General features: G+C 46.2%; 1 protein-coding gene across 1 annotated transcript in view; it reads left to right on the forward strand.

Annotated features, from left to right (window-relative positions):
- SUSD3 (sushi domain containing 3) overlaps positions 1-27,507 on the forward strand; it is a gene marked incomplete at both ends in the record, with an annotated part of 32,385 nt that overhangs the window by 3,768 nt on the left and 1,110 nt on the right. Inside the window, 3 exons of the mRNA XM_084292585.1 lie at positions 12,963-13,151; positions 14,650-14,797; positions 17,976-18,143. Coding sequence (XP_084148711.1) covers positions 12,963-13,151; positions 14,650-14,797; positions 17,976-18,143 — 505 coding nt within the window. The remainder of the gene's footprint in view (positions 1-12,962; positions 13,152-14,649; positions 14,798-17,975; positions 18,144-27,507) is intronic.

Below are 27,507 nucleotides of genomic sequence, written 5' to 3' on the forward strand. Positions count from 1 at the left end.
ATTTGCTTGAGGAGGTATCGCTCGGTACTTGCTCGGTTGTACTCTTCTCTGGGTGGCCGTGCTGGGACAGAAGTACCAGGCCAGTTTAGCTTTGGTGTGACCCATGGTGTCTGTCCTTTTGGCACATGCTGTTTTTGTTTTGCAGTGAGGTTGTGTCCTTGCCAGTGCAGAAACTGAAAACATGTCACGAGAACTTATGGCTGCTCTTCCAGGAAAGCAAAAGCACAGTTGTTCAGAGCAGAGAGCACTGCAGCTCCGCAGGTGGGCTGCGAGGAGGTTCTGGGCTCACTCCTGTGATCCCAAGGTGCAGCTCGGTTTCTAAACTGGGGAAGAAAATCTTCATCCTGAATTTTCATTCTGCAGGGCAGGATGTGAGACAACCTGGAGCAGATGGGCTTGTAATTTCTTAAAGGGTTATTTCTCCTTCCTTTTTCTCCCATGAGATCAAAGTGAAACCTTCTATTAAATAAAATAAAAGAAGCGGTGGTGGCAGAATTTCAGCTAATTGGCTTTATCTCCTATACTGCAAAATGCTAATCTCAGTGGCTCTGTGTTTGGACCAAGCATTGTTATTGCTTTGAGAGATTGATTTTTGTGCTTGTCATAAAAACTCTAGAACGATGCGAAATAGAGAAGGAGACGAGTTATGAGGTGGTGTAGCACAGTCCTCCACAGTGCAAGATGTTTCCCTGTTGTACTCTCCAATACTTTGTCCAAGCGCCTCTTAAATTACCTAGGTTATAGAGATGAATTATGTCTAGATGTATGAATTTCAGCTAGGGAACGAAGTGAGCTGAATGTCTTGGAACCAGAACACTGACATTTCAGCTCCAAACCCACCCAAACAACCCTGCAATCTCTGGGTTTGCTGTGCCTGGGGAGCTGAGGGACCAAGCTGCTGGCTTGGCTGCTCCCTGTGTGGCAGGGCAAGGAGATCCCTGGGCTCCCGTGGGAAGCTGAGTCTCCCAGCATATCTGAAACTCTGCGACAAAGGGAATTTTAACTGTGTGGAAATTAGCACGAGATACTTACCTCATTTGTCAGGATTGCCGCTCCCTTTTAACGCACCTGGCACCGCAGCACTTTGCCTTCAATAATTTGACAGGGACAAGGCAGCACGTAGGACAGTTCCTTGTTTTCACTTAGGCATTTTATTGACAACGCTGTCTTTCAAATGCAGTCGTAGATAAGCAGCTGTGTTACTCTGTGGAGCAGTTTAGACTGGCTCTGCGGATCCGAAGAGTGACAGGGAGATGATTTTGCATTTGCAGTGGAAGCCTGCCCTGCTCGCTTTGTGTTTTGCCGTGAGATGACAATGAGAAATGCGCAAGTTGCAGAATGAGCAAGCACGCACCAAATAAAATCAATTCCTGTATCTGTGGAGGGTCCCGGAGGCCGGGCTGAGTGGGGCCTGCTTTATGTAGCAGTGTTTGCTGGTGGGGCCTGGAACACCAGGGCTGGGACTGGCCCAGCAGCACGGTGGTGTCAGCATCAGTCGGAACAGCTCCTGGAAGCACAGGTGAACTGATTGCTTTCCCTTTAATGTAGTTGTAAGTGGTTACTGAGGCCTTATCTCTGGGATAAAATAAAGCCAAACACAGCACCATGCACCTGTATGAGTCTCCTAAGCAGAGGGTCTTTGGGAATTGTTTAGGGAAGTGACGGTGTGGACAGGAGCTGGGATAGGTGCGGGGAAGATGGTGGGTAAAAACCTGAGTGAAAGTGGGGCCTCGGAAGCAGCGTTTAGAGGGAGCCCCTGGGCTGGGGTGGCAGGAGGAGGCGCTGGGGGCACGGCACATCTGGTTGTTTGGTTCCCTAGCTCAGGAGAGCAGAAACGTCTGCCTTCATGTGGGGAGCAGGATGAGGCACAGGAGGGCTTCTCCCCACGTGCCCAGTGCTCTCCAGCACTACGAGCTTTGCTGCCCGGTCAGGTCGCGAGGCACACCCAGCCTGGCAGGGCTGCTTTCGCCTTTCTCCACAATGAGCGGCCCCACAAAGCTGGTGCTGTTTTGTACAGGCAAGGAGGAGCTGTAGCATTCAGCCTGTTACTGGAATACAGGCTGGAACCAAGTTTCTCCCTCTGTTTAACCCTAGGCTACCCCTGCCTGAACACATAAGCCTTCCAAAAGCCGTCTGTCATCTAGCTCACTGGCAGAGCCCGAGGCAGGCTGGAGCATCCTGTGTGAGTGGGGCTGCTGCCCTTTGGTCCCTGTGCCTAAGCTGCTGGCCACCCTGCATGTAACTGGCCTGAAATCATTTACTGGTTTAGTGGAGAAGAGTAAACATGGTGGACAGCTTCCCTGTCCTTTCGCTGGTGTCCCCATCCATCTTCAAGTCATCTCCCGCTAATTCTGATGGCTGGGGAGGCCCCAGGCAGATGTGCCCATCGACTCGCACTGTTAATCATTGCGGGGCTGGCAGGGCTGCTGCGGGCTGGGGCAGGGCTTCCACACCCCCAGCTGTGGCCGAGCTGTTCTGCTGTCCCGTTGCTGCTGTGTGCAAAGCCTGGCACCAGAAAGCCCACCCTGGCAGCAAAAAGGAGGGAAGGAAAATGACAAGCGATAAAAACTGCTACGGGGGCTTTAAAATCTGTTACTGTCTCAGTCCATGAATGGTTTCTATCGCCATAATAAATTGCATGCTATTGCTAAGTCTTGCAGACCAGTGTCTAAAAAAATCAATTATTCACAGAAATTCTTGCTGACAGCTGTGAATGGCAGGTCACTGCTCTGTGGTGCGCTTTTAGCATCTTCAAGCAGCAAACTGGGTAAGGAACAGCAAAGGGGAACAAATGCAGGTGAGCTCACTGGCGTTCAGGTTGGTTTTGTTTAGCAGGGTGGCTGGAAATGCCCTGGCTCTGTGGGCCCAAGAGATGGGCAGAAAGCAGTACCATTTATTGCTGTGGCATCTGTGCTGATCCTGAGTGGGGTCGGGGCTGGGCAGTGAGGACTGCGTCTGGCCCTGTATGCTGACACTTGCACTGGGGCCATCTCAGAGCAAAGGGGTGACAGCCGCTGCCAGGGGGCTGGGCAAGTGGTGCCAGAACTGTCACCAGTGAGGAAGTCAGGGACTGTGCTACAAGTTGGGACAGAAGAAGGGAAAATGTTTTTCCAGGTTGACCCACATTGCTGCTATACTGGAGTGTCTAGCTGCAAGAGAACAGACAAACCTGTATTAAATGGTTTGTTTTAAAACAACAAAGTGGCTTCAAAAAAAACGAGCTTGAAAATTTTCCATATTCCTTTGGAATAAGTGCTCTGAGCAAGCAACTCATATCTTGTCGATTTGGGCCAAAACTGAACATGTTTGCAGCAAGCGCTCCAAAGTGTCCACCTAGGCTTTCATTCTGGGGTGGATTTTGCAGAGACCAAGGCGGGTCTGGCCAGCTCAGCCCCTGCTTCAGCACTGTTGGGCCAAGGCAGCACCGGTGCCATGCTCAGCTCCTCGCCCTGGCTGCAGGGATTTTGGCGGCACACAGAGGTTGTCACCGGCAGGCAGACGTGGTGTGAACGTGAGAGGCCACCTCATCAGGGGACATCTGCTTTTATCGGCGACATTCACCACCCTCTGCACAAACCAGGGCAGCTGTTAGAGGCAGATAGCCTGCTGTGGGTGCTGCGTGGGGCTCTTGTAGTGCCCGGGTTAGCGGGGATGCACAGGGACACGCACATCCTTCCTGCAGGACACAGCTGCTGGCTCCTGCGGGGTGCAACAGGGTCAAGAGCAGCGGGTTCTGCCCTGGTCAAGCGTAAGGCAGGGCATCCTTCATCCATCTGTGGCACCGAATGGATCCGTCCTCTCCCCATGAAAGTAGGTCTGAGGTTTTCTTTTGGCTTCTCCAGTTGGCAGCGTTTCAATGAAGCGCTGAGTTTCTCCCCTTTCTATTGCAAATTAAATGTACCAAAAGCCGTATTAAAAGCAGGAGATTCCTGATATTGCCAGGGCATCTTATTCGTGCTCAGTTTTTTCATCATGCGTGTTCAGATAAGAATTTCTATTGCGCGCACTGTGCCCGTTTGAGATGTCGAGGTTGCTAGCTGAGCTCTGCCAGCTCTCCTTGTCTGCACAGCCCACTGAGGGCCACCAGAAGCACCCACCAGTGCCTTGTGTGTTGAAACTGTAGCTCTGGAGCCTAATGGACAGAACTGCTGCCGGTTTCTCTGTGTTACTTTCTTTACCTGCAAAAAACAGTAAAATCTGAGTCTTGCTCAGTTTACTGAAGATGTAGTTAATTTAATTTTGGCAAGAAAGCATTGATAATTATGTAGGGAAGCCAGAAAGTGTTGAATTTGTTACCAGCTTGCTTTCAGGTTAAATATAAAATTGATGAACTTAAGTGTTTAAAAAAAAAATAAAATAAAACTCATCTCCTCTAAAGAGAAAAAGGCAAATGGCTTTACAGGTTTCTCAGAGGTGCTAAACCATTTTGTAGATGAAAAGCCACAAAGCTGAGGCATGTTCTGACAGAATGGAGTTTTTCTGGCCCCTGTGCTGGGTCCAGAGCTAATAACGTGTTTGTATTAGAACTGGCTGGACAACACAGTTTCAACATTTTTCTTCTTTCTGCATTTTAAAGGGAACAAAAGCAAGGACAGTTCCACCAGAGCTTCTGCTCTCAGGCATGAGGGCCAGGTTGCCCTATTTGGTTTTCCACAAACAAGTACCCAGAGCCTTCTCCAGAGCCCAGAAATGCCCATCAGAAACACTGTAAAAATCAATACCTGTGTGAGAAGTGTTCAGCTCTGCCACTGTAGCAGCATCAATCTCTGCTCATAAAACCTGCCATGGGAATGGTTTGGGCCAGCTCTGCTGTGCTGCCCAAGGTTCAAGCACACCATTTATTGCATTCACCCATCCTTTTTCTGCCTGTAACTTACTTGCAGATAAAGAGCATATAGCTGCTTATAAATACTAAAAGGACTCAGTGCTCCTGGGATCTTGGTTATCTCAGTAGGAAGGGAGGCTGTTGTGGTAAGGAGAGGATTTAGGAAGTTTGACTCCTCTAAGTGGTTGGTGGTTCTCTGTCACGTTGGGCACCTGTATGGGCATGGCAAAGGGCTCACCAAGGATTGGCAGCTCCTAAACCTTGTCTGTTTTTCTATTGATACCTGATCTGTGTCAGCAAGATGCTAAATACCAAGTTGGATGCTAAAATCTAGATTGTTTTGGCCTTCTTTAGCATGCTTATTTATTTTTATTTAGTTTGTGGTGGTGGTTTTCTTGCAGTTACTGTGATGCTGAAAAAGGCTTTGAGCATTGTTCTGAGATAATAGATTACCTTTACTATTGCCAAGGAAAAAATTTAACTTTTCTGGTCATGGCAGTTTCCAGTGGAAGATGCAGTGCCTGGCTAATGGAGCCCACGCACTGCCTGCAGAAGTGTTGCAGTTGGCTGCACAGGTTTAACGAATGAGGGGTTATTCATGAGCACTGGGCAAAAGTAATGATGCAAGTTGAAAATATAAACCTACAGGCTTCTCCAGCCCACTGCTCCCTCAGAAACACCTTGCCAGCAAGGACGAGGCTCTGAGCCTGGCTGGGGACAGCGGGGCCAAGGCAGCAGAGCGGGGCGTGGGGACTTTGGTCCTTGTAAATACCAGCACTTATTCCGCAAGAAGCAGGGTTGTTGGACCTGGGAGATGAGCACAGTGAGGAGCAGACCCCTTGTGCCCAGACGTGGGGGCTTTGGGCTGCCCCACTGGGTCTGCCTGGGTGCAGTCAGGGTCTAGGCTGGAGCGCGACCGAATAGCTTGTTTCAAATTATTCCTCTTAATTTTATTCTCCATTGGACCTTTATTTTAGAAACAAGGCCACAAACTGTGCATTGTGCAAATGCATCATTTATTTATTATCTGCTTTGGAATGACAAAGGGGGAGCCCATCAGCAATATTAGCTCCTTCGCTAAACAATTGGCCACAAAAGCAGCTGCTGGCAGTGCTTCCATGGGTCATCTTTATTTGGGAACTGCTTCCATTGAGACATAACTCTGGTGTGCTCTATAGGGGATGCTTGTGGGTTTTTCTTTTTTTTTTGTTTTTGTTTGTTTGTTTGTTTTTTAATTATTATTTTATCTAATTTTTTAAATATAGAAGTAATGGTGAAGAGGTAAATGGATGAATGCTTTGAATTTATTTTAGGTTTAATGGATCCTTCCCATTCTTGAAAGTTGCAATATTAACTTTTCAGAAGTGTTATAACCTACTTTTCCAGTGCTGTTGGTAAACAGACTAATAAAATGCAGAAAACCCATCTGTTCTTGTTTTACTGGGGACTTCATCAAATACCTCATTTTTCATTGAGTTCTTATTTCTCAATTAATCGTTCCCATAAGAAACATACTCAGTATCCTCTTTGTTGCCAGATCCCAGGGTAAAATCTACAGATGAGAATAACCTGACTTTGACATAAATTGGCAAAAAAAAATCAATGATGGAGATAGCAGTCCAGTGACTGGAACAAATCCTCTCTTAAAAGAGCACCATGCCATACACAAACAAGAACCACTTTACACCAATCCTACACATTATTTCTGTTGGAAATATGAGCAGATTGTGCATGTTGTCAGCAAACCCTAATCTAGCATCTCAGTGATATGTGACTTGGATTTTGCATGGATTAAAATTGCTGGCAGCCCCTGTAGACGGGGAGTATTTCAGAGCAGAACTGCGACATGGTTAGTGCTGACTCCTAAATCTCACCGTGGCTTGTTTGCTACATCGAGTGGCAAAAAAGCCAGATGAAAAATGCTGGGAGGGAGTGAAGGAGGAAAGAAAAAGGCTGGATATTGTAAATGGGGATGAACCAAATTTGTCTGGCTTAGATGTGGACCTGCCTGTGCAGGGTTCTGCAGGATGCAGATGTGAGACTGCCAGAGTGCATTGCAAGGGTCTTGCTCAGAGGCAGAAGCCAAACGTTTGCTGCTGTCTGGTGATTTTTGCTCCCTTAGGCATGACAAGACCCTGAGGTAGGCTTCACCATCTCCTCTCTGCCAAAGGGCACCCTGAGTTGTCAGGAGCTGCGTAGCAGTCAATATGTTCCTGTGTGTTGTCAGACCTGGATTGCAGCTAATATAGTCGTAGGTATATTAGCTGTATTAACTAATTGGCAGCCCTTCATTAAGGGAGTGGAGGCATCCTGCTGCTCTCAGCTGCATGGGACAGCACCAGCGCCTGCTCAACCTCAGCACTGTTGGAAAGGTGATTTAGTGATTTACTGCCCGCTGCGTGCAGTCAGAGGTGAGGTGCAGCAGGATGGGATCCAAACCGAAATGGCTTCAGAACCCAGAAATGGCTCAGCACTTCTGGTGTCCCTTGTTCCTCCCACCAGGCCCCGCTGGTGGGTGCCCCTGTCCTGTCATGCTGCAGAGCCTCATTTAACCACCACAACACAAGTGTGGGCAGGCACCTCTCTGAGTACCAAGGTGTGAATGCAGCCATGAGAAGCTTTCTTCAAATCCTTTCCTGCTTCCTCTGTGTGGAAACTCTTCATCAACGGGACAACAAACTTTTTCAAAAAAGCATTTCCATGTGTGGGTGATGGTGGCCTGTGAGAATGAACAGCAATTGGTTTCCCCCTTTCACAAATTTAAAATTAATTTTCCAGTAGAAAACCAAAATAATTTATATTAAGTATTTTAATTTGGAAATGATGAAGTCGGGCAGATGCAGGGCCCATGTATTGCTAACAGTTGTGTTTCTTTTTGGCCTGTGTCCTGAGAGACAGATGCCTCCTGCAGGCACCTTGCTGTTGCGGTTGTGCTGGTCCCTTGGCAGGCCCGCACTGAGAATGTGCCCTGGGGATGCCCACCCCAGGGCCACCCACCCCTGTGGCTGCAGCTGGGCCCAGGCACTACCAAGCCATGAGCACGGAACTGAGCCTGGCCCTGCCCACCCGAGGGGCATCCTCCAGGTGTGTAACAGCTTCCAGCAGCTCCCTTTTAAACACGACTCTCAGAAAACAGAGAAATAGATGGGAAAGGGCAGGTCGCTCCATCTCAGAGCTTGCTGACGTGAGATTCTGTTAGCAGTCGCTGAAGCAGGTCGCTCTGTGGGACGGGCAGGGAGCCCTGGGGACGCACTGCCCGGTGCCTGCAGCATGATGAAGGGGCTGCTGCAAATTGTGCAGCTTCCAAAGCCTGGGGTCCCCACTGTCACTGCCGGGTTGGGGTTACCTTTAACAGCAAGTTCTCAAAAAGCTGTGCCAGTGTCTGAATCTCCTAGGGGCAGGATAAGCTCCTCGTGGCAGCACGTTGCTGCAGCACCTCACGCAGCTGGGAGCGCAGCCCTGGCAGGGCTCCTGGGCAGCACAGGCGGGCGGCATGCTGCTGGCTGAGGGGGAAAGGCTGCTTTATTTCGCATCCTGGTTCTAACTGCTTTTTTTTTTTTTTTCTTTCCTTTTGACATAGCGAGCTCTTCCAAGAGCTCTTCTGTGAGCTCGCTGCGGATGTTGAACATCATGCCTGTGACTTCGGGGACAGTAATTTCTAAAGCGTGCTTTTGTAAGGAAATAGACTTGCAGAAATAATATCATCAGCCTGTTTGTTTTCTTCAGGGTTTGTAGAACCTAATGTTCTGTCTCTTTCTGGCATCTGGCTATTACAGCATGTTTTAGTTGCATTAAATAGTCAACAATAAGCAACACAAAAGCTTGAGTTACGTGTGTATGGGAATAATGAGGCAAAGTCGTGGATGGCTCTATTTCTGCACAAACAGCGGCTGGCTATCTTGACAAAATGCTTTCAGGTAATTACTGCTATGTTTTAGATCATTTTGGCATGTATTTATGCAATGTATTTGATTTTCATTTTCTGTGTTTTGCTATAGGGAGGGAGAAGGAACACAGGAAATCTACAATGGGCAAGCGTGCTTTACTTACTCTTTCATTTCTGTTTCCTTATCAGCAAAACATAAATCTGCAGCTTGCTGGCAATGAAACCATATGGTAACTCTTCCTGACAAATCGATTTTGCAATACAGATAATCCTGGCTATGCATGAGAAGAGATATTTTGGATTATTGTGTCTTAATTCTTACATTGCTCTCTGTTTTTCAGTGCTTGGAAATTATGTATTTGGCTTTTTCTGGACTCAGTGACTTGTGTGAATTAAGAATTTATAGAGTAGGCTCCTCTTTGATGTTTTGACTTTGGGGGCAGTTATTTGTTATAGGAAATAATGTGTTTATTTGCTACAGCCAATGCCCTTCTGTGCTGTCAGACAGCAGCAGCAGACTGAGATTCTTTTCAAATGCTGAGTATCCTCTTAGTGTGAAGTTAAGCTAAGAAATCAGCTCTTGCTGTACAAGATGCACAAGTACCTCTGAGGCATTTGGCTCCTGGTACCCTCAGCCACGCTGGCCGATGGATGGCTGCTGGTGGTCTCGGCTCAGCCCAGCTGAAGCTGTGCGTTGGCGTGGTGCGTGGTGTGGATGAGGTGTTTCATGAATGCTTTTCAGCGAGTCAAATGAAGAAGCAGGAGTCTTCACAGCTTCTGCTGGGGTTCAAAATTGAAAAATGATTTTCAGCCTTTGCTTCGTAGGGTTGTATCAGCAAATGAGTTTTCTTCTTGTGCTTAGGAGTAGTAGCCAGGATCTGAGAATGCAAGCAGAGCACAGCCTGAAGGTGAACACCTTAGGAGTAGTGGGAGCTGGGTTCTGGAGACATGTATCAAATCTAGGAGTGATGCCATGAAGCTAATCAAAACTAAACACATCATTAATTTTGATGTTTATTGTAAACTACTCACAAATGGCTGATAGACAATGCCTCATGCATTCCTCCCAGCTTTAGGTGCTGGCTGCCAAGTGTGAATCTGTTGGATTTGAGATGCAGCTATTGCAAAAGCTGCATGAGCAATATTTGTTTTCTCAGTATTACATTACTATACACTAAGAGTTACTGCAACCCAAGACCTGAACGTGATATTTTTCTAGACATTTAGAAAATAATTATAAATCCAACTATAAATCTGGCCAGCACAAGTGTTTATGCAGTACATGTACTTGTGTTTTACTTCAGCAGCCTCAAACGAGGGCCTCAGCTGAAAACAAAAAGTCCTGATTGTGGTAGGTTTAGTCAAATACATATGCCTGAAGAGTATTCAAAGGATAAACCTATACAGCACATCTGCTTATATGAGGATGGAAGCTCACTGAAACAATTGCTTTCTGCAAATGAAACCGTAAAATTAACCTAGCAGAAAAGTGAATGCAATGAGGAACCTCAAGAGCTTTATACATGTAGATCCTTAACAGCAAGGGATGCTGGAGCTTACAAGCAGGTCTTACAAATTAATTATTAGAAGACTTGCTGATGAAAATTAGGGCAAATCTGATCCAGAGATGTTAAATCTGAACTTGGATAAGATTCACAAACTCATAGTAGCAAAAATCCATGCATGCATTTCAATAAAAGCTCTTATAAAAAGGAGAAAGTAGTGAAGCCTTTAATGTTTCGACTTTGGTGGGAAGGAATTATGTTGAAAAGCTCGAAGAAGAAGAAGAAATGGTATTTCTTCTACAGCCAAATGCAGATACTTGAAATACAGTTGATGAACTTTTGGCTAAGGACCTGTGCAAATCCAGCTATAGAAGCTTTCAAAATTGTGTCTCTTATTAGACGTTATCAGAGGAGTCTTGAAGTTACTGCCTCAATTACATCCATCCAGGAATGTCACCTGAGGATGATATAATGCTCTTACATCCCAGCCAAAGCAAGGAAATAGCCACGGCTTAATGGGACATTGGCTAAAGAAAAGCTGGAAATCTTTATAGTGCTCAAGTGAAGAAAATATTTTAAAATCCATGGCTCATGAATAATGCAGACAAGGTCACTGACATCTGGAGGTTTTAATCACTCTATGTGTATGATTATGGGCAAGGACAATGCAGGAGAGGGCAAAGAGCACCTGCACCAGGTACAGCTGCACCTATCACTCAGAGTGGTTAACACTGGATTAAATGAAATATGTCCTGAAGGAAACAGTTGAGTGCTAGGTTATCTGTCCCTTCCAGAGAAGAGGCTGAATAATGATTCTAGGTAAACTGGCAAATCTACTGAAAGAGTCTAATGAGGGCTGCTTAGGAGGCTAAGCAAATGCAGTTTGATTCAGATTTGGCTCTGAAATACCCTCTGCATCTCTTGCAGCTAGAAGTGTCACTGACATGAACTCTAAGTATGTGATCGGGTACCTAAAAATAGCATTGAAACTGTAAAATGCAAAGAGGTAGGTACTTTGCAGCTTATGCCGATGGCTTTTAGCGGCAAGTGTCTGAGTGATCCAGGTGGAAAGGAAAGCCTGAACTTGTAATGTGCTGAAGTGAGGAGCAGGATTGTGCAGGTGACACACCTCACGTGTCCCAAGAATCAGATGTGGGAGGGGAGGACAGGAGATCAAGGGAAATGACAGAAAATATTTGCTCTTGTTGAGGCAAATTGCTGCTGTGGCAAGGGATGGAAAGAGGTGGCAAAACAAACAGAAATAATCTGCATGGAATTACGGAAGGCATGTTTTTAAAATCTAATGCTCAGTGCATATTTACTTAGTAGATTGGACAAGTAATTGTCACTGTGGCTTTTGTTTGGTCTTTCACTGAGATTCCCTTGGTTCCTTTTTTTCCAGGGAGTTGGGTTTTTTGAGCATAGACTGAAGATGGGCAGTAAGGCTGTCTCCTGCAGCTTGATTGGATCAGCTTAATGTTAATTAATGACTGGAGGGGTTTTTGCTATGAAAATGGAAATAGATTTGATATCAACATGTAGTTCTGTCCAAGTGCTCTTAAGGAGGCTATTAAAGCTCTAAATTTCTTTTTACTTGTACGTGCAGAAAGCATATTTTCCCTTCTCTTCTGTGTGTGTGTGCCACCATGGTGCTTGCAACCCTGGCCTCACAAGTGCCATCCCATTGCCTCTGCCTGTGGCCCTGCTGAAGTCATCTGGAAGCCTGCTGAAAGATAAGGAGCTTGGATTCTGATGCAGAAGCAGTGCTGCTATTTAGTAACTGTTAAAAAGGGGTATATAAAGCCTTTCTCAGCTTCTGTCAGTGCACAGGAACAGAGAAAACATGAGTGTTATTGTCTTTGAAGTATAGCAGGATATTATCTGTTGTCTTAATGAGTGATCATTAAAATTTATGTTAAAAATTAACGTGAATTAATGAATATTGTGGCAATAAAGCTCAATGTATAAAGCTAGTGGCTGACAATAGGTTGCCGAGAAGAGAACAGCTCATGGCTCAAAGAACAGCTGCATGAACTGCAAAAAAAAAAATAGAGAAAAGCCTAAGGAAGAAAAATGTACTACAAATGAAGGATAAAGCAGAACTTGTAACTTGAAAATGGAGATGTATGTAACCATGCTGTAGGTGCACATCTGACTCTCTGTGACCTCCCTGTACAATGTCCCTTGAACGTGGTGGCTCATTTCAGCTGAGGTCAGCAGAGGTGCTCCAGAGATAGGGAGGTGCTGGAGGGTTGTGAAAAGGTGCTACCAAGGAGGCTGGAAGGCTGAAGTATGTGATCAGGCCATTGGATCCTGGGAAGGCTGCATAGGGAGGCTGTGTTATGAATATTCCCTGCATGGAAGATGCCAGCCTCAGTGCTTATTAACACTTGGAGTCAAGCAAGATGGGAATCGGTAGATGACCAGGCTACTCATAGAGTAAGTTTGGTGGGTTTTTTGCCTTTTTTTTTTTTTTTTGCTTTTTAAATTTTTAGTATGTAACAGACTAAGTAGATACTGTTGCAGGATGAGTACAGCTCCCTTTGTGCTGGGATGAGAACAGCGGGACTGCTGAATGGCACTGATGGGGTTTTGGCCTTGGGCTGGTGCTTGGCAGAGCAGGCAGCGCTGCCCTGCCAGAGGTGTGCTCTTTGTTTTACCCAGCAACTTGGACTGATTTAAATTGAGGTGAGCCTTCACTTGTGGCTCTTGTGTTGCATTGTTTTGCTTTGTTTTCATTCTGCAGGGCAGTGCAGCCGCATATTTCCTCCCCAGCTTGGCACACTGGAGATCATTCACGGCAACGGCACCGCTGTGGGGACGGTCATCGCCTTCCAGTGCTCAGCCGAGCACCAGCTGGAGGGGCCAGGCGTCATCACCTGTGTGTGGAAAGGGAACGGGACCCAGTGGACAGCAGGCGTGCCCTCCTGCAAGCGTAAGGGTCTTCCTAAACAATTTCCAGTCCCTCCAGGCCACCGTGTATTTATTTTGTCCCACGTATCTCCTGCAACGTGAGGATTAATTCTAGACATCTGCACAAGGAAAAAGACAAATTCAATTTCCTTCAAAGTTGCCCCTCTTGACTGTAATTGCACTCCAAATGTGTTCTGACATCATCAATTATCATGACACAGAAAAGACTGTCAGATTTATGCCTGGCCTTACGTCACTGCCTCCAGTAGTGTTGCATCCAGAATAAGCGTCGCTCCGTGGCTGTTCTTCTTTAGAAAATGTGCAGATATGGCCAACCAATCTGCAAACATATTTGCAAACCCTCTAATCCGCTGGCATGCTTTTCTGAAGGTTTGCTGTGAAAGAAACACAATGATATTTTTGAGCAATTTTAGGTTGCTGCCTGTGGGCAGCTGCATGGGAAAGTTACCGTATTAACAAATATTGTTTGAAAGGCAACAGCATTGCCTACCTTTCATGCTGTGCTCCTTCTTAGTAATTTGACTAGAAGCAGACTCTAGGAAAACTCTAATACGTGGTACCTCTAAGCTTTGTGGTGTTTGAATTGAGAAGCTCAGTCTGTATCTCAGACTGTGTATCATTTAAAATCATTGGTAGTTGGGTAGCTCTCTTACACACTTATCAGTCCTTCTGAAACGCAGCTATTCTTATCTCTGGTTTAAGTGACCCCATTAAAGAAATGAGAGAAATCCTCCCCTTGAGAAGCTGCTGCAGCAGAAAGCTTTGTGTGGAGCTCCGCTGAACCGTTCCTGGAGCTGGTATTCGTGTTGTTGGAAGAACTAGACGAGTTTTGAAGCAAGATAAGGTTTAGTGCTCAGAATGAGTTGGCAGAGATCTGCATTAGCTGTGCCACACCACATTCCCACTCCTCCTTTTGTCTGGATAATTCATTTCCAGCGTCAGATCACTGTGAACATGGAGCCCTACAGATACCCTTCCTTCCATCTGCTATCCCTCCCCGAGCAGAGGAAGACTTGGTGTGTTTGGTCACTGCCTGCCAAATAGGATAATCATAGTACAGAGCCATTCTTGTTATAAAGGGCTTCTTTAAACCAACTTACCCTTTTCAGTATTTGAGCTTGCGGCTCCACTCCTTGTTAACCATTGATTAAAAGAGTCTGGCAGCTCATCTGCATTTGATATACTGATGAAGTTGTGCTTTTTAGCTACTGCAATACTAAAGGCATTGTGTTTAATTAATTGCAGTGCTAAAATACTTGTGAACAATTCATTAGCGGCTTATAAACAGGGGATTTTCAAATAGCCCAATTTAAGGCCTGCATAGCTTTAAGTTGAAGCCAAGATACTTTGATAACATATACTGAGGTGAAAATCCTCACTAAACTATTATTAGCAGAAGTGTGAAACAGATAGGTTTCAGCATGGTTTAATGAAAATGCGAGAGAGAGGGATAAACGTGCTGACCTCAGAAATGTGCTTTTGTGTTTGGTTTGCTGCAGCCATATCAAAATATGAGACTTTTGGATTTAAGGTCGCAGTGATTGCCTCCATCGTGAGCTGTGCCATCATTCTGCTGATGTCTATGGCTTTTTTAACCTGTTGTCTCATCAAGTGTGTGAAGAAAAATGAAAGGAGGAGGACTGAAAGGTACGTCAAGAAAAGGCTTTTAAAACTGTCATTAAGATGTGTACATCATGTGGACCCCATTGCTGTGAGAGCAGGGAACTTTAAAGTTCCTTTTCAGGGCTTGATGCTTACAACACTACAGTGATATTAATTACTTCAAATTCTTCATTTATAGATTAGACTGTATGTGTAGAAAGGCTTAGAATTCAAGACTATTTAGGCACCTAATTTCTGTTAATATTGGATGACTTAAGTGGGCCTGGGCAAATCTGGATTTACCCAAAATTATGCAGGAACTGAATGTACAAGTCTGATTTGCTGTCCCGATCTTTCTCACAGAATCACAGAATTTTTCTAGGTTGGAAGAGACCTCAAGGTCATCGAGTCCAACCTCCAACCTAACGCTAACAGCCCTCCACTAAACCATATCCCTAAGCTCTAACAGCCCTCCACTAAACCATATCCCTAAGCTATCGCCTTGAATTATTTAGGTTTGGCTGTATTTTCCCTTCTTTTCTTCCCTCTCTTTCCTTTTTTCCTTTGCTTTTGTTGAACTCTGCTGGGAAATTTAATCAACGTATGTCAAAACCATCAAAGCCCTCACCATCTGCAAAATCTACTTAGAGCTGTCACAAAGATGCGACAAACGAGTGCTGGAAAGGAAAGACATAGGATTTTGTCATATGGCTCGAAGCACAAGACACTGGGCAGAATTACAAACAGGCAAGGGAAGAAGTAAAACTCACTCATCCAGTCCTTTATAAAAACTCAGTGTGAAGGGTGATGGAGGGACCATCGCTGAAGCCAAGCAGCAGTAGTTCATGAGAGCATCCACTCAAACTCATGTGCTGCACGAAGTTTTCTTCATACTCCTCCTTTTTATTTCCCTCTCTCTTTTCCAGCTCACTGTTCCCCAAACTTCATGTAGCTCAGTGGGATGGCTGCACCCCATCTCAAGCCAGTAAGCTGCACTTTTGTTGATTTTTGACCACCTTTTGTTCCCAATAAGTGTTTGAATTGAGGTGAGGCAGCAGTGAAGTAGAGAGAGATTGAGGAAGGCACAAGTGAAGGTCTCTGTGCTCCAGGCTGTGTTTTATCTAAAGCTGTGTGGGAGCCAGACTTTCTCTTTAGGGGGAAATTCTGTAATTTCAAAATCTGACTGTAACCAAAATACAGACTTTCTATTCCCCTTGAAAGGATTTTGCACGGCAAAAAAGTCTTTTGGTGTCATTCCTAGTATTAAGTTTTCACTGACAGCATGAAATAATTTTTGAAATGAAAGGGATGACTGACTCTTGTAGAATTGCTGCTTTTCTTTTTGATAAGACTGTTCATATCAAAGTCCTCATTCTTCATTTATTTTAAATGAAGTTTTGTCAAAAATTAGCCATTCACATGACTTTGAAGTCTTGGTATTTCTTTCTTACAAAAGGAAAAGACCTTTACACTGGACATTTTGACCCAGTTCTGTCATCAGGGCATAAAATGATTCTCTTTGCTGCAGGCTTCTCGGTTCACTGCTGCCCTCTGTCCTTCCTCCTGTCCCTTGAGCCAGCGGTGCAGGACTGGCTGTGGTGCTGCAGTGCTCTGTGGAAGCATGTGTGGTTTGGCCCCCTGTTAGAAAACAACTGAGATCATACAGAAACTGTGTTATGTGAGAAAGAGTATCGCATCCTGGCACAAAACTTTCTCAGCTTGCAGCCTGTGCACCCAAATGCCAGATGACCTGCCTGCGGTGTTCGCCTCACTGCGGCCAGGAGGGTCTGGGAGCTTGGGCAAGTGAGGGTCTGCACGTACAGACAATCTCTTGTTTCAGGTCAGCTGATGTAGTTGGAAAATGTGGACCAGCTTCTGGATGCACAAAGCATTTCCTGATCTGAAAAGAAGCTGCAGGTCTGATGATACAAGCTGAGGACACTTGGGAGGGGGCTGGTTAAGGAAGTGTCTCTTAGACCCCCTCCGACAGAAAGGCAGTCCGTTCCTACGGAGCAGGGAAGGCGTCCTCAGTTGGCCTTTGGCTTTGAAGTCTGCCTGTATGCTTTTTTTGGGCTCTGTTAGTAGACCTATTAAAAAAGGTCACCTCTGCCTAGAAGCCTGTCTTCTAAGATATCTGATGATCTTTGAAGTGCCAGCAGGACGTGCCATCCTGTGCTGTACCCTGCATTTGGAGAGACAATGGACAAAAGCTTCTGAACATCCTCACATAACGCGGCCTCCCCACAGAGCTTGTCCTGCTGCACAAGTGTAGTGCCCGTTTTCTTTGGTAGAAGCAGAACTGCATCCCGAGAGGACAGAAAAGACGTGAAAATCAGCATTGCCAACTCTCAGAGTCTTGTTCCAACCATCTTAATCTTGTCCCAACAGCTAGTGTGAATGTCTGTGACTGTGTGAATCTTAGACTTCTTTTAAAAACAAGAAAAGCAATTGTGATTTTTTTTAAACCCAGAGCTGTAGTGCGCAGCGTGAGAAGTACCTTGAGCATATCCAGAAGAAAATTCTGAAGGCAACCGAACAAGCCCTACCCTTAACAAAGACAGTAATTACTTCCTCCAGTTCATCTGTTAAACCTGCCTGGTGATTTTTGAATCCTTTGGAATGGCACTGCTGCAAAAATTCACAGAAAATATTTTTTTCCCAATAATTTATTTCATAAGAAGGTAATGCTCTGTAGTCTCTTCATGTACAACAGGATCTGGCCTGGTGTGGTGTCACTGATAAAGGTGTCTATAAAGAACGTTGACACAAGACCATTCCTGAAGTGACTTTCTGTATTATTGAAAAAAAACAAAACATAAACAACTGAGTCAAATAGATTTAATTACTGGGGTTTTGTTCCTTTGAACTATCCACAGGTGCTTGTAAGACAATTGCTCTTTGTTGATGGTGTTTTTGTTGGCTTTTTTTTGTTTGTTTTTTTTGTTTATTTTATTTTTGAGGAATGCTAGATAATACTTAAAAGAACACAATTTTACAGAACAATATTCATGTTATTTAAGACACACTGTCCCTTAAGGGAAGGAGATATCTAAGTTTCTGAAAAATTGGCTTGCACTTGAAGTTCAGTGGGTATTTAAATGCTGTCCTCAGTAGACACAGGTTTAGATTTAAACTCTGGTGAATGAGGGCTGTGGTCAGATAAAAGCTCAGATATGTAGTTGTTTATTGCAGTACTGTGTTTTACCCTTCGCTTTATTCACAGAGATATGCAGCTGTGGTACCAGCTCAGAACTGAAGAACTAGAGAACATGCAAGCTGCTTACTTTGGTTATAAAGGAAGAAATAACAACAACAACAACAAGAAACTTAGGAATAAATCTGTATTTGATGACATGACTAACATGGCATATGATAACCAAGGCTTCTACAGGTAAGGCTTTTAAAATGTACTGGGTTTGAATGAGTTTGAAGAACGTTTGGGTTTTGTCAATGATGCATTGAGGAGACTGCCCCTGGGGAGGATGTGCTGCCATGTACAGCCAGGGTGTGCGCTGGGGGCAGCTGTGCTTGGGGCAGGCTCTGCTGCCTTGTGTGCTTTGTTAGTGCAGGCAGGGTTTGCTCACTGGGGCAAACCGAAGGGGTTTCTTTGAACTTGCCTGCCCTGTGGGAGTTACCCAAAGGTGGCATGGCAGAAAAGCTGAGCGTGACCTCCACCCAGCACTTAGCTTCTTTCACCTGCCTGTTGTCTTTCACTGGTGCTTGGTGAAGTCTTGTCTGCAGAGAAGGTTGTGCCAGATTAAGGAGAGAGAGGCTTTTAATTGGCTTTGTTAAGTTGATGCTAAACTGTAGCAGGTAAGTCGCTGGGCATTGCTGTTGCGTGGCATCAAGGTGCCAGCTTGCCTAAGAGCCTTAAGAGAGGAGCTAGCCAGGGCAGCTGGGGCTGTGCTGCAGCCCAAGGTGAGCACCGAGTGCTAGTGTTGGTCCCTCAGTGACTGTGAGAGCTCCCTGGAGAAATATTTCGTTATCAGTGTGTCCAGGACAAGCACAATGGGATCCTCAGCTGCTGGGTGCAGCTGCAGCATAAATGCCACCAGGGTGAGAACCTTGACCATGTGGCAAAGAAATGGCCAAGCTGAAAAGATGTGCGCCCTGTAGCATGGATGCATTCATGGTGAGCAGACATACATTTTGTTCAAAATCTCTCTGAGTGTGTCCAGATGTGTTGTTGCTAACAAATGAAAAATAGAAAAATGAATGCGTGTCAAATTCTAATCACTGTTTTGCTATTACCATCCATATAAATACATGCCGTTGTGTTTTTGATGCCCTTTGAGTTCTGCTTCATCATCATGTGCATCCTTGTTTATTTTTAATTCACTGCTTGCTTGTACAGCTTTTATGTACAGCAGTAACTGTGATTTGCAATGGTTACCTGCTGAAAACAACTTTATGCAAATTATAAAACTACTTCCATGTCACAGTGCAGCTGGAAATTATATTCAAATGGAGCATTTACACAGAAGTCTGATGGCTGTTTAATCAACTCCTAGCTTTGGGTGACTTCGAAAGATGTATAAACCTAATTAAATGATGATTATAACCTAGACAGTTTTCAGAAGATTCAGGATGCAACTTTTAATTTTGGGCAACTTCAATCTGTTACAATGCAAATGCTTTGTAAAAGTATAATCTGCTTTTAAAATAAAATGGATAAACTTACAGAGGGCTGTCCACAGGGGTGAGTGCTCTGCTAGAGCCTCAAGCTCCTTCTGGCTCTTATCTGCACCACTCCACAGGGCAGAAGCTGTTGTATTATGTTTACCTAATACTGTACATCTTAACTGAAAGTAGCAGGGAATATACAATTCTTCTGGATAAGCAGCTTCTCTGGGGCCAGATGTCAACAATTTTATCATTTCTTTAGAGAAATGGAGAGCGTATAGCTCTCCAGTGGGAAAATGCAGAGGGCAGGAGGATAAAGCTCCTGTGAGCTCTTTGGTTTTCCGGCATGGAACAATGCAGATGCCGCGTTCAGCACCGGTGTGCATTACCACCCTTCTGGTACACAAGAGCCATTGTTAATCAAGACCTGCTGGACTTCGTGGTGCAGAGGTGCTGTGATCCTGGCAAATTGCTAGCTAGAGCAAAAATCAGCCAGAAGAGCTGGTGTATCAGGCTGTGCACACCAGAGCCCACAGTCTAGCATAGTCCTCCACAGAGTGGAAGCTGCTTCTAATCAGAGATAAAAATGGCATTTCAGCTGTTACAGACTTAATAAAACTGTCTTGGAATCACTCTAGGAACAAGCGTGACCTGTTATCTGTTTGTGCCACACTTCCTTTCTTCACCCAAATAAGATCTATTTAATCAGGGTTAGTGAAGGTGTTCATTTCTGCTGTTTAATTCTGTTAAATACACATAAGTGCACAGGAAATTATGCTGTTGCCTCTCATGCCACATCTGGAAGATGGCAGGTGGTCTGTCAGCTCTGTGCTTCGCTTGCAAGGCTTCATTTCTGTGCGTAGCCATCAGGCCAGGTCTCCCCATTGGGTGCCCGGGCCCTGCTGCCAGCAGCAGGACGGCATGGGGCAGGTGGAGCTCGTGCTGTGAGGACTGCTGGCCTGAGAGATGTTTACTGCCCAGTTATTTCTGTGGTGCCTTTCTCCATTTAACGGGAAGCACGCTGTTGGCAGCCTCTGTCTGAGGCGTTTCCTACCTGTGTGTGCAGTGCCGCGGTCTTACGGCCTGCATTGTCCGGGGCAGTGGGCAAAGGCATTTGGCGTGGTTGGAAAACACAGCAAGTACGAGGGCAAGCGAGCCCAGAAGAAAACTTAAATATATTGTCTAGGAACTGAAGTGTGCGTACGTGGTCATGAACAAACCGAAAGGTAATTTAACTTGTGCTAATGTTTCAGACACCTGGAGGAATTTGTGCAACATACTGCTAGGCCTCTAGTGGAGTTGGGAATCCTGCTTTGTTTTTCTCGTAAGGAGCTGCACTAAGAAGGATGGGAGGCCGCCACTTGTCAGCCTGCCATTTTCCTGAGGGCTGCCAGGATGTCTCTGGGTCATGGTGGGCAATGTGGCACTGAGCTCCTCGCCCCGGCAGGGCAGGCGGAGGATCAGCGAGTGACGCCGTTTTTACCATGGCATTTCCCTTCTGTGCAGAAGGTTGTTGTGCTGCTTTGGTCTAGAAGAGTTGGGAATGCCTCCACCCTTGAAGAAAACCCTCCTGAGTGTGTCTCTGCCTATTTTTGGCTAGACAAGGATGTAGGTTATGCTGCCTTTCAGATTTAATTGAAATAGGTCTAGGGACTAACTGTAACATCTTGGTTTGCCACTCTACAAAAATACTGTAGGAATAAATAAAATAAAAAGCCAGTTCTTCCAGGCAGGTAAGGCATTGGTTATGTTTTATAGAGTAAGGAGTAAAACACTATAATCTGTTAAAGTGATGCCTTCGTTTGCTGATGAGATAATTTTGACTGTAATGAGGTGCCATATCAGAGATCCAGAATGCTGACACAAAAGTTATAAATAATACAGGAGCCCAGCTGTTGGACAGCAGAGGCTCCAGTGCGTTGTTCTGGGCCTGCCTGACATGAAATGAGGTCCTTTTCCCCCTTGTGTTTGAAGCTTGGAACAAATGTGACGAATATGTAGTTTTGCTGGGAAACATTGAATTTTAATGACAACTACTGTAATTATAATGAACCCCATTCTGGCTTCTTGGGTGCATGAACAAATTGCTTTAAAATGCTGAGAAATACGTCCATGAGTACCTGGGATCATTACGGCGTAGTCTCTGTGGATGCCACCTCTTTGGAGTGGATATAAGGAACCATAAGGAGATTTAAAAAAATCAAATTGTAGCAGAAGCTCTTACATGCAGGAGCTGCAAGCATTTACAGCATGTTTACTCTTTTATAATGTTTGAATAGTTAACTAACATTGAGTAGCGAACGGCAAGCTACAAGGTGCAGGACTGCTGGGAGGGACGTGTTTTACCCCGCGTTGCTTCTCAGATGTTTGGAGCCTGGAACAGAGATAGCAGGTTGCTGCGGGTTGCAGGGGCTGGAGACAGATTAGCTCGAGGAAAGGGTCTGTCAGCTCCGGGAGGGAGATTAGCTGCAGCTCTGTGCCCGCAGCCAGAGGAGAGCAGTGCCCGGCAGCCTGCGGAGCAGTCCTGGGAGGTGGCGAGGCAGAGGCAGGGCTCGTCACCACCGGCTGTACCGGGAGCAGCTCGCCCAGCAGGGGTGCAGCCGGAGAGAAGTCTAAAATCAGGATCGTGTTCTGCAGCCTCTAGCATGTTAAAATTTAAGTCTTCCCAGTTCTGTGTGAGAACAAAAGCAGGATTGTTTAAGTAGTTCATCCAAAGTGAGAGACCTTCCTCAAAACAGCAGATAGCATCACGTCTGCTTTGGATTAGACGGTCACCATGGGTCTCACAGGGACATTTGGTATTGCTAGGAGCTAGCACGTGAAATGCCATTCTGGATTTAAGAGGCTTTTTGAAATTGGTATGTTCCTAAGCAGTAAATGTTGGCTTTGAGTAAGTTCTTTTCTAATGAAAAAATATTTTTCCTTCCCAAAATGAACCCACAGAATCTTTCTCTGGGATAGTTCACCTGGGCAAGCACTGCCTGAGAAAAGCAGTCCTTCTCCATCCCCAGCAAACACCTCAGTGGGCAAGGAGGCTGCCAGGGCCATCAGTCCTCTGCCTCGTCACAGCACAGGCAGCATGTCAGTAACGAGGAGCCTAATGGCGCTGTCCTGCCTCTGTGCCAGCTGCTCATGGTGCCTGAGAGAGGGAGGTGAACATCAGCAAGGGGGAATATTAAAGACACCAGTGTCGATAAGAAGAGCGGAGTCACCCTAGCATACTGCTGCCCTGGGCTGTGTGTAGCTGTCCCCTGGGACAAGGTCATCCCTGCAATCCCCTGCCTGCGCTAAGGCAGAGAAGTTCGGCAGCTTGAAACAGCAGCCGCCCCTCTTCCATGAAGCAAGCAGTGCTAGCCCTGCCTCTGTGAGGAGTCATGAAAATGTGCCCCATCTAACAAAACCATGGTGAGAGCAAACTGCGTTTGGCATCCACAGCCACTAAAAACACAGATGCTGCTTGTGCCATAGCACGATTGTTCATCTGCACATGAGAAAGACAGCTGTCCCAGGAGAAATGCTTAGAAGTAGTAGTAAGAAAAAGCAGAGGGAACTTGTTTCAGTTTCCGTCAACTTCCTAATTACGGTAAGAAATGGCCACACCTAGGGAGGCCTCTCTTTTCTTTGCTTTTTCAGCATAGCAGGCCTGTGACCTGTGCTGGGCTAGGCCCATTGACTCAGGGCTGCGCTGTTATTTTGCAAGGGAGGGTTGATGGTCCGGTATTTTCCACGCTTTGGAAGAGCTGAATTTAACTGGAGACTGACTCCTTTTCATCTTCTGTCAGCTAAGAGGACAACCAGAAAGAAACTAGCCCAGCTCAAAAATACATCTAAAGAGCAGCAAAGAAATTCGGTGATTTTTTTTTTCCCTGGTGTGGAAGCATTTGGAAGAAGCCATGCATTCAAGATTTGGGCTATGCTGAGGTGAATTATTTTACACAGCTCTAGGCCAAGTTATAAAACATTCTCTATGAAGTAGTGATCTGAGTGCAGGAGTGAGTCAAATGGAAAAGCCCATGTCTCAGTAGGTTTAAAGTCCTCCTTTCAGATATCCACTACAGCTGGAGCTTATTATCAGGAAGAAAAAATGTCTTCTGCAGAGAAGCAGACTAGTATATTCTCCCACAGAAGGTATTTTTAGTATCTGAAATTCTTGTACCAGAGTCCTTTCTGACTACAAGCTGCATTACCAGTGTACCTGGCAAAAAGCAAGTAAGGGCAGTCCAACAACAAAGATGTCCAAGTGAAAAGATTTTGCAAAACTAAAAATGAACCAAAAAAAAAGCCAACGTGCTCTTAGGAGAGGCAGCCTGGCGTTTGAGTCAGTCCAAGAATCCATACGTGGAGTTGGTGAAATTAGCTCATAGCTTTGGCCTCCACAGTAAAACAAAGTGCATTTTCTTTTTCCTTTTGATTTTAGTGACTATAATGGTTGAAGTTTTCCACTACCTTTTATGAGGGGTTGCATGGGAGGCGCAAATCAGAAACTGATGTTGCTCTAAATAACGTTAGTGTGTGCCCAGGCTTGCTTAGGAGTGTGGCTGCAGGCCAAAGGACCTCTAGAAGCATGGACAAGCGGGGGAATAATACATGGCCACATTCCCACCTTTCCCTCTGCCCCCTGAGGGCACTTTCCCAGCTGCTCTTCCCCTCTGAACACATGAACAGAAGAGGTTAGCAAGCTGAGGGAGCTGATGACCTTTCACTTGCAGGATAGCCTTGTGTGGGTTTACCGCAGTGAAAGGGGACGACACTTGAAGAAAGGCCCATACTGAGAGACAAACTGCTGCAAAGCTTGATGGAAAACAAAAGTAGAACAAGAAAAAAAAAGAAAAAAGAACACCACCAGACCAGCCAGAATGACTGTCAAAGCTCCCCAGCAGGAGTTGTAGCTCTGGAAGATGCAGCAGGGGAAGAACCACGGGAGCAAACCGTCTACAATAGCAGCTTACAAGCTTTGCAAGATGGTTTGAGGTCCCCAAAGGCATCTGCTGCATCTAGCAATGCTACAGAAGGCTTTTGGAGTTCCTACTGGGTTGTATCTTCAGTGGGTTCAATTTCATAGTAGAAGTCCAAATGCTGTGGGCCTGGCTGAAGAGACCTTTGCCTTGTGAAAGGTCATCAAGCCTTTCCCCTACACACACAGCTGGATCTCTGGTTCTGCCTGAATTCTCTGTGCTGTGTCCTGACAACTCTGGTGGCACACAGAGACAGCTCTGTGCTCAGTTTTTCCCCTCTGAGCCCAGCAGGGGCAGCTGAGCTCCCACCTGGGCCCATGGTTGGGGTAACCACGTGTGGGTTACCCCCACACTTTGTGTCTGGCATACCCGCAGTCTAGACGGATGTGATGTCTGCTTCTGTTTCCAGGCCTTTACAACATCTCTTGTAAAAAAAATATTTTTTTTATTCTGGCATTTCAAGATGCTGTGTTCCTGCATTGTTTGTTTTTCAAAGTCCTTCAGGGTACGTGGCAGCAAAAAGTGTGTTTTCCTGAGGAAACTGATTTATCTATAGTTGCTATATACTTCGCTATACTTGAAGGTTGGCTGTTTACCTGAGGGCCAGACCCCTCCCTCCCGAAAATCACTGTTTTCTTTTATGATCAGCCTTGCTGTCAGGAATTGCTCAGGTTTGTCTGAAAGCCCAGGCATGCCGAGCTCAGCCCCACAGGTCCCGCTGCCCGAAGATGTGGTGTGTGCGAGATGGCTCAGGGTGTGTGCAGGGCGTCCTCGTCAGCCTGCGCTGCCGTGGATGTGGCCCTCCCCGCTCTGCTGCACGGCTCCGGTTGTGGAGAGCCACCAGCGGGCTCCTCAGCTGCTGCAGGAAGAGGTGGGGGACTGATGTTAATTGATATTAATTGTGCTCCATGGAGCATGCAGTGAAAGGCTGCGAAGCGTGGGTGCTGCGTTTGGTTTGGTTCCCTGCAGAAGAGGGGTGACTGCATGGCGCTGAGGAGGGGAGGGGAGGACACCCGGCTGGCGAAGGCACAGCAGAGGGACAGGTTTCCTTTTCAAGCCCTTTCTGTAGATCCCTGCCCTTGCAAGTTGTCCCACCCTGAGCTTCTCTACTCATTTTCCCAACATCTGTTATTCCTGCGCTTTGTGCTTCCCCCAGCTTTCAGAGGCTGGAGTCCTCCAGCACCTCCTGACACACCTATTTCAAAGAAGCACCAGGCAGAGGAAGTGAGCTGTGGTTTCATCTTGGGGCCCTGTCACAAAAGGCAGGATAGCTAGCTGCTAAATGTGACCTATTTCTGAATTTCAGTCTTAATTGCCACTGCCATGAGTGGGGAGGGTGTGTGCCCAGCACCATGTGCTTTCAATAAAGCTGCTATTATTGTTTTCCTAATGATTCCGTTATTACCCCAGAGTACTGTACAAAGTCACCAGGCATACAGCAAAAACAACCCCCCTCCCAACCTCCAGTGTAAAAATCTCTTCTCGAAGCTGGCACCAGCACCAGGCAGCACTGCCATGGCCCCACTGCTTGGCTGTCCCGCTCACAGCACTTCCCTGAGGGCTAGGATCAGCTTCCCAGCCCCTTGCGAGGTCCTTGTGGATCTCCTAAAACCGCTGGCAGACAGTGTGGTGGCTGCTTGTCTCCCCAGACAGGAGATCTGTCTTTATTTCCCCTCCCAGTTGTACCAGTGTCACTGTGTACACCCACCACCAAGGTGTCTTCACAGTGTACTTTCTTAAGTTGTTCAGGAGCTACAGGACACGTTTCCTGTTTGCTTAACATAGTAGAAATAAAAATACAGTGAAAAAGAAAGTAGAACGACCAAACCAAGAAAGCCTCACTGCTCTATCTAAGCCGCTTGCATCCATCCTTGTCAAATGTAAAGTATCAAGAATCTAGATAGGAAATTCAGCATATGGCGTTCTTGTAGGGACTTATGTTTCCAGGTAAGAGCACAGGGAGGACTTCTGGTCCACTTACTGTGATGGTTTGGAGTAGCCCAGCTGGAAGCTGGCCTTAAGGAGAATGGAGGTGGTGGGAAGAGGCCACGTTTCCTCTGTCCCTGGATAAAGCCCAGGACGCTGCTGGGGGTGGAAGCAGCAGCTGGAGCCGCTGTTGGTCTGACAGCTGTGTGTGCAGGGGGGAGCCCTGCACCTTCATCTGTCCCCTCTCAATTCTGCATCCCTTTGCTTAGCTCTCCTCAGCCTCTGCTAGCTAGAACCCCACTGAATTCACTGTCCCTCCATTGGTTGTAGGGTTCAAACGCTGCTTGAAGATATCTTCTCCCTGTTTATCTTCTTGCTTTTAACTTGAGGCTCCTAGACGAAGTAGTTAAGCCTCGTGTTTGTGTGGTGCATCTGAATGCAGCAGTGAGAGCAGAGTGCCTGCCGTCATCTCATCCTAGACCTGTTTCAACCCGTGGGCAGCTTACCAGTTTGTGGTCTGGAAGGAGCGGGCTGCTTGGCCAGGAGCATGGCTGTCCTCATGCACTCTCAGCCAGTTTGCATTGGTCGTGTGTTGCGGGTAAGTGCAGCCCCACGATGCACAGCTTTACAGGAGACACTGGAATGGGGTGAATTCTGCAGGAGTAAGCTTTACTTATTGTGCAATAACCAGAATACCTAAACTTGAAATATAATCCTGGCAGGGCTATTGCCAGGGGTTTATAGCTACCCTGTGCAGAACTTTGTCCTGGTTCGTCTCCCTGTACATGATCTTTTGATGTGATTTTTGTTTTGTAACTATTGACTACCACCTCCAGAAGACTGAAGGGAGTTACTTGCTGTATAAGAACCCATATGCACAGCATGGGTATGTCAGAAGACTTCCTTTTAGGCACCAAGGCTGTCAGCATTGCCGCAGACAGCTGCTCTTCCTGGTGGAAGATGAGGCAGCGCAGGGGAACTCAGATGTTGTTCTGCTGTCAGACACAAAGGCGCGTGAGGGCTTGCTGGCACACAGAGGTTACAACAGTGCCGTGGTCAGTGCAAAGTGTGAGATGTCACCAGGTTACTGTTTTGATGGGTAGATGAGTTTTGTGTTGTCCAAATCACAGGTGGGTGAATCCTGCGAACCCAGGCACCCCTTGGTACCACGGGTACGTTGTGTCTGTGCTGATGCGGTGCCTTCTCCCATCAAAAGCAGAGGTAGTTTAAGGTGTCTTTACACTACCTGAG

This window comes from Netta rufina (genome assembly GCF_964035555.1).
Source record: "Netta rufina genome assembly, chromosome: 10".
Classification (NCBI taxonomy): domain Eukaryota; kingdom Metazoa; phylum Chordata; class Aves; order Anseriformes; family Anatidae; genus Netta; species Netta rufina.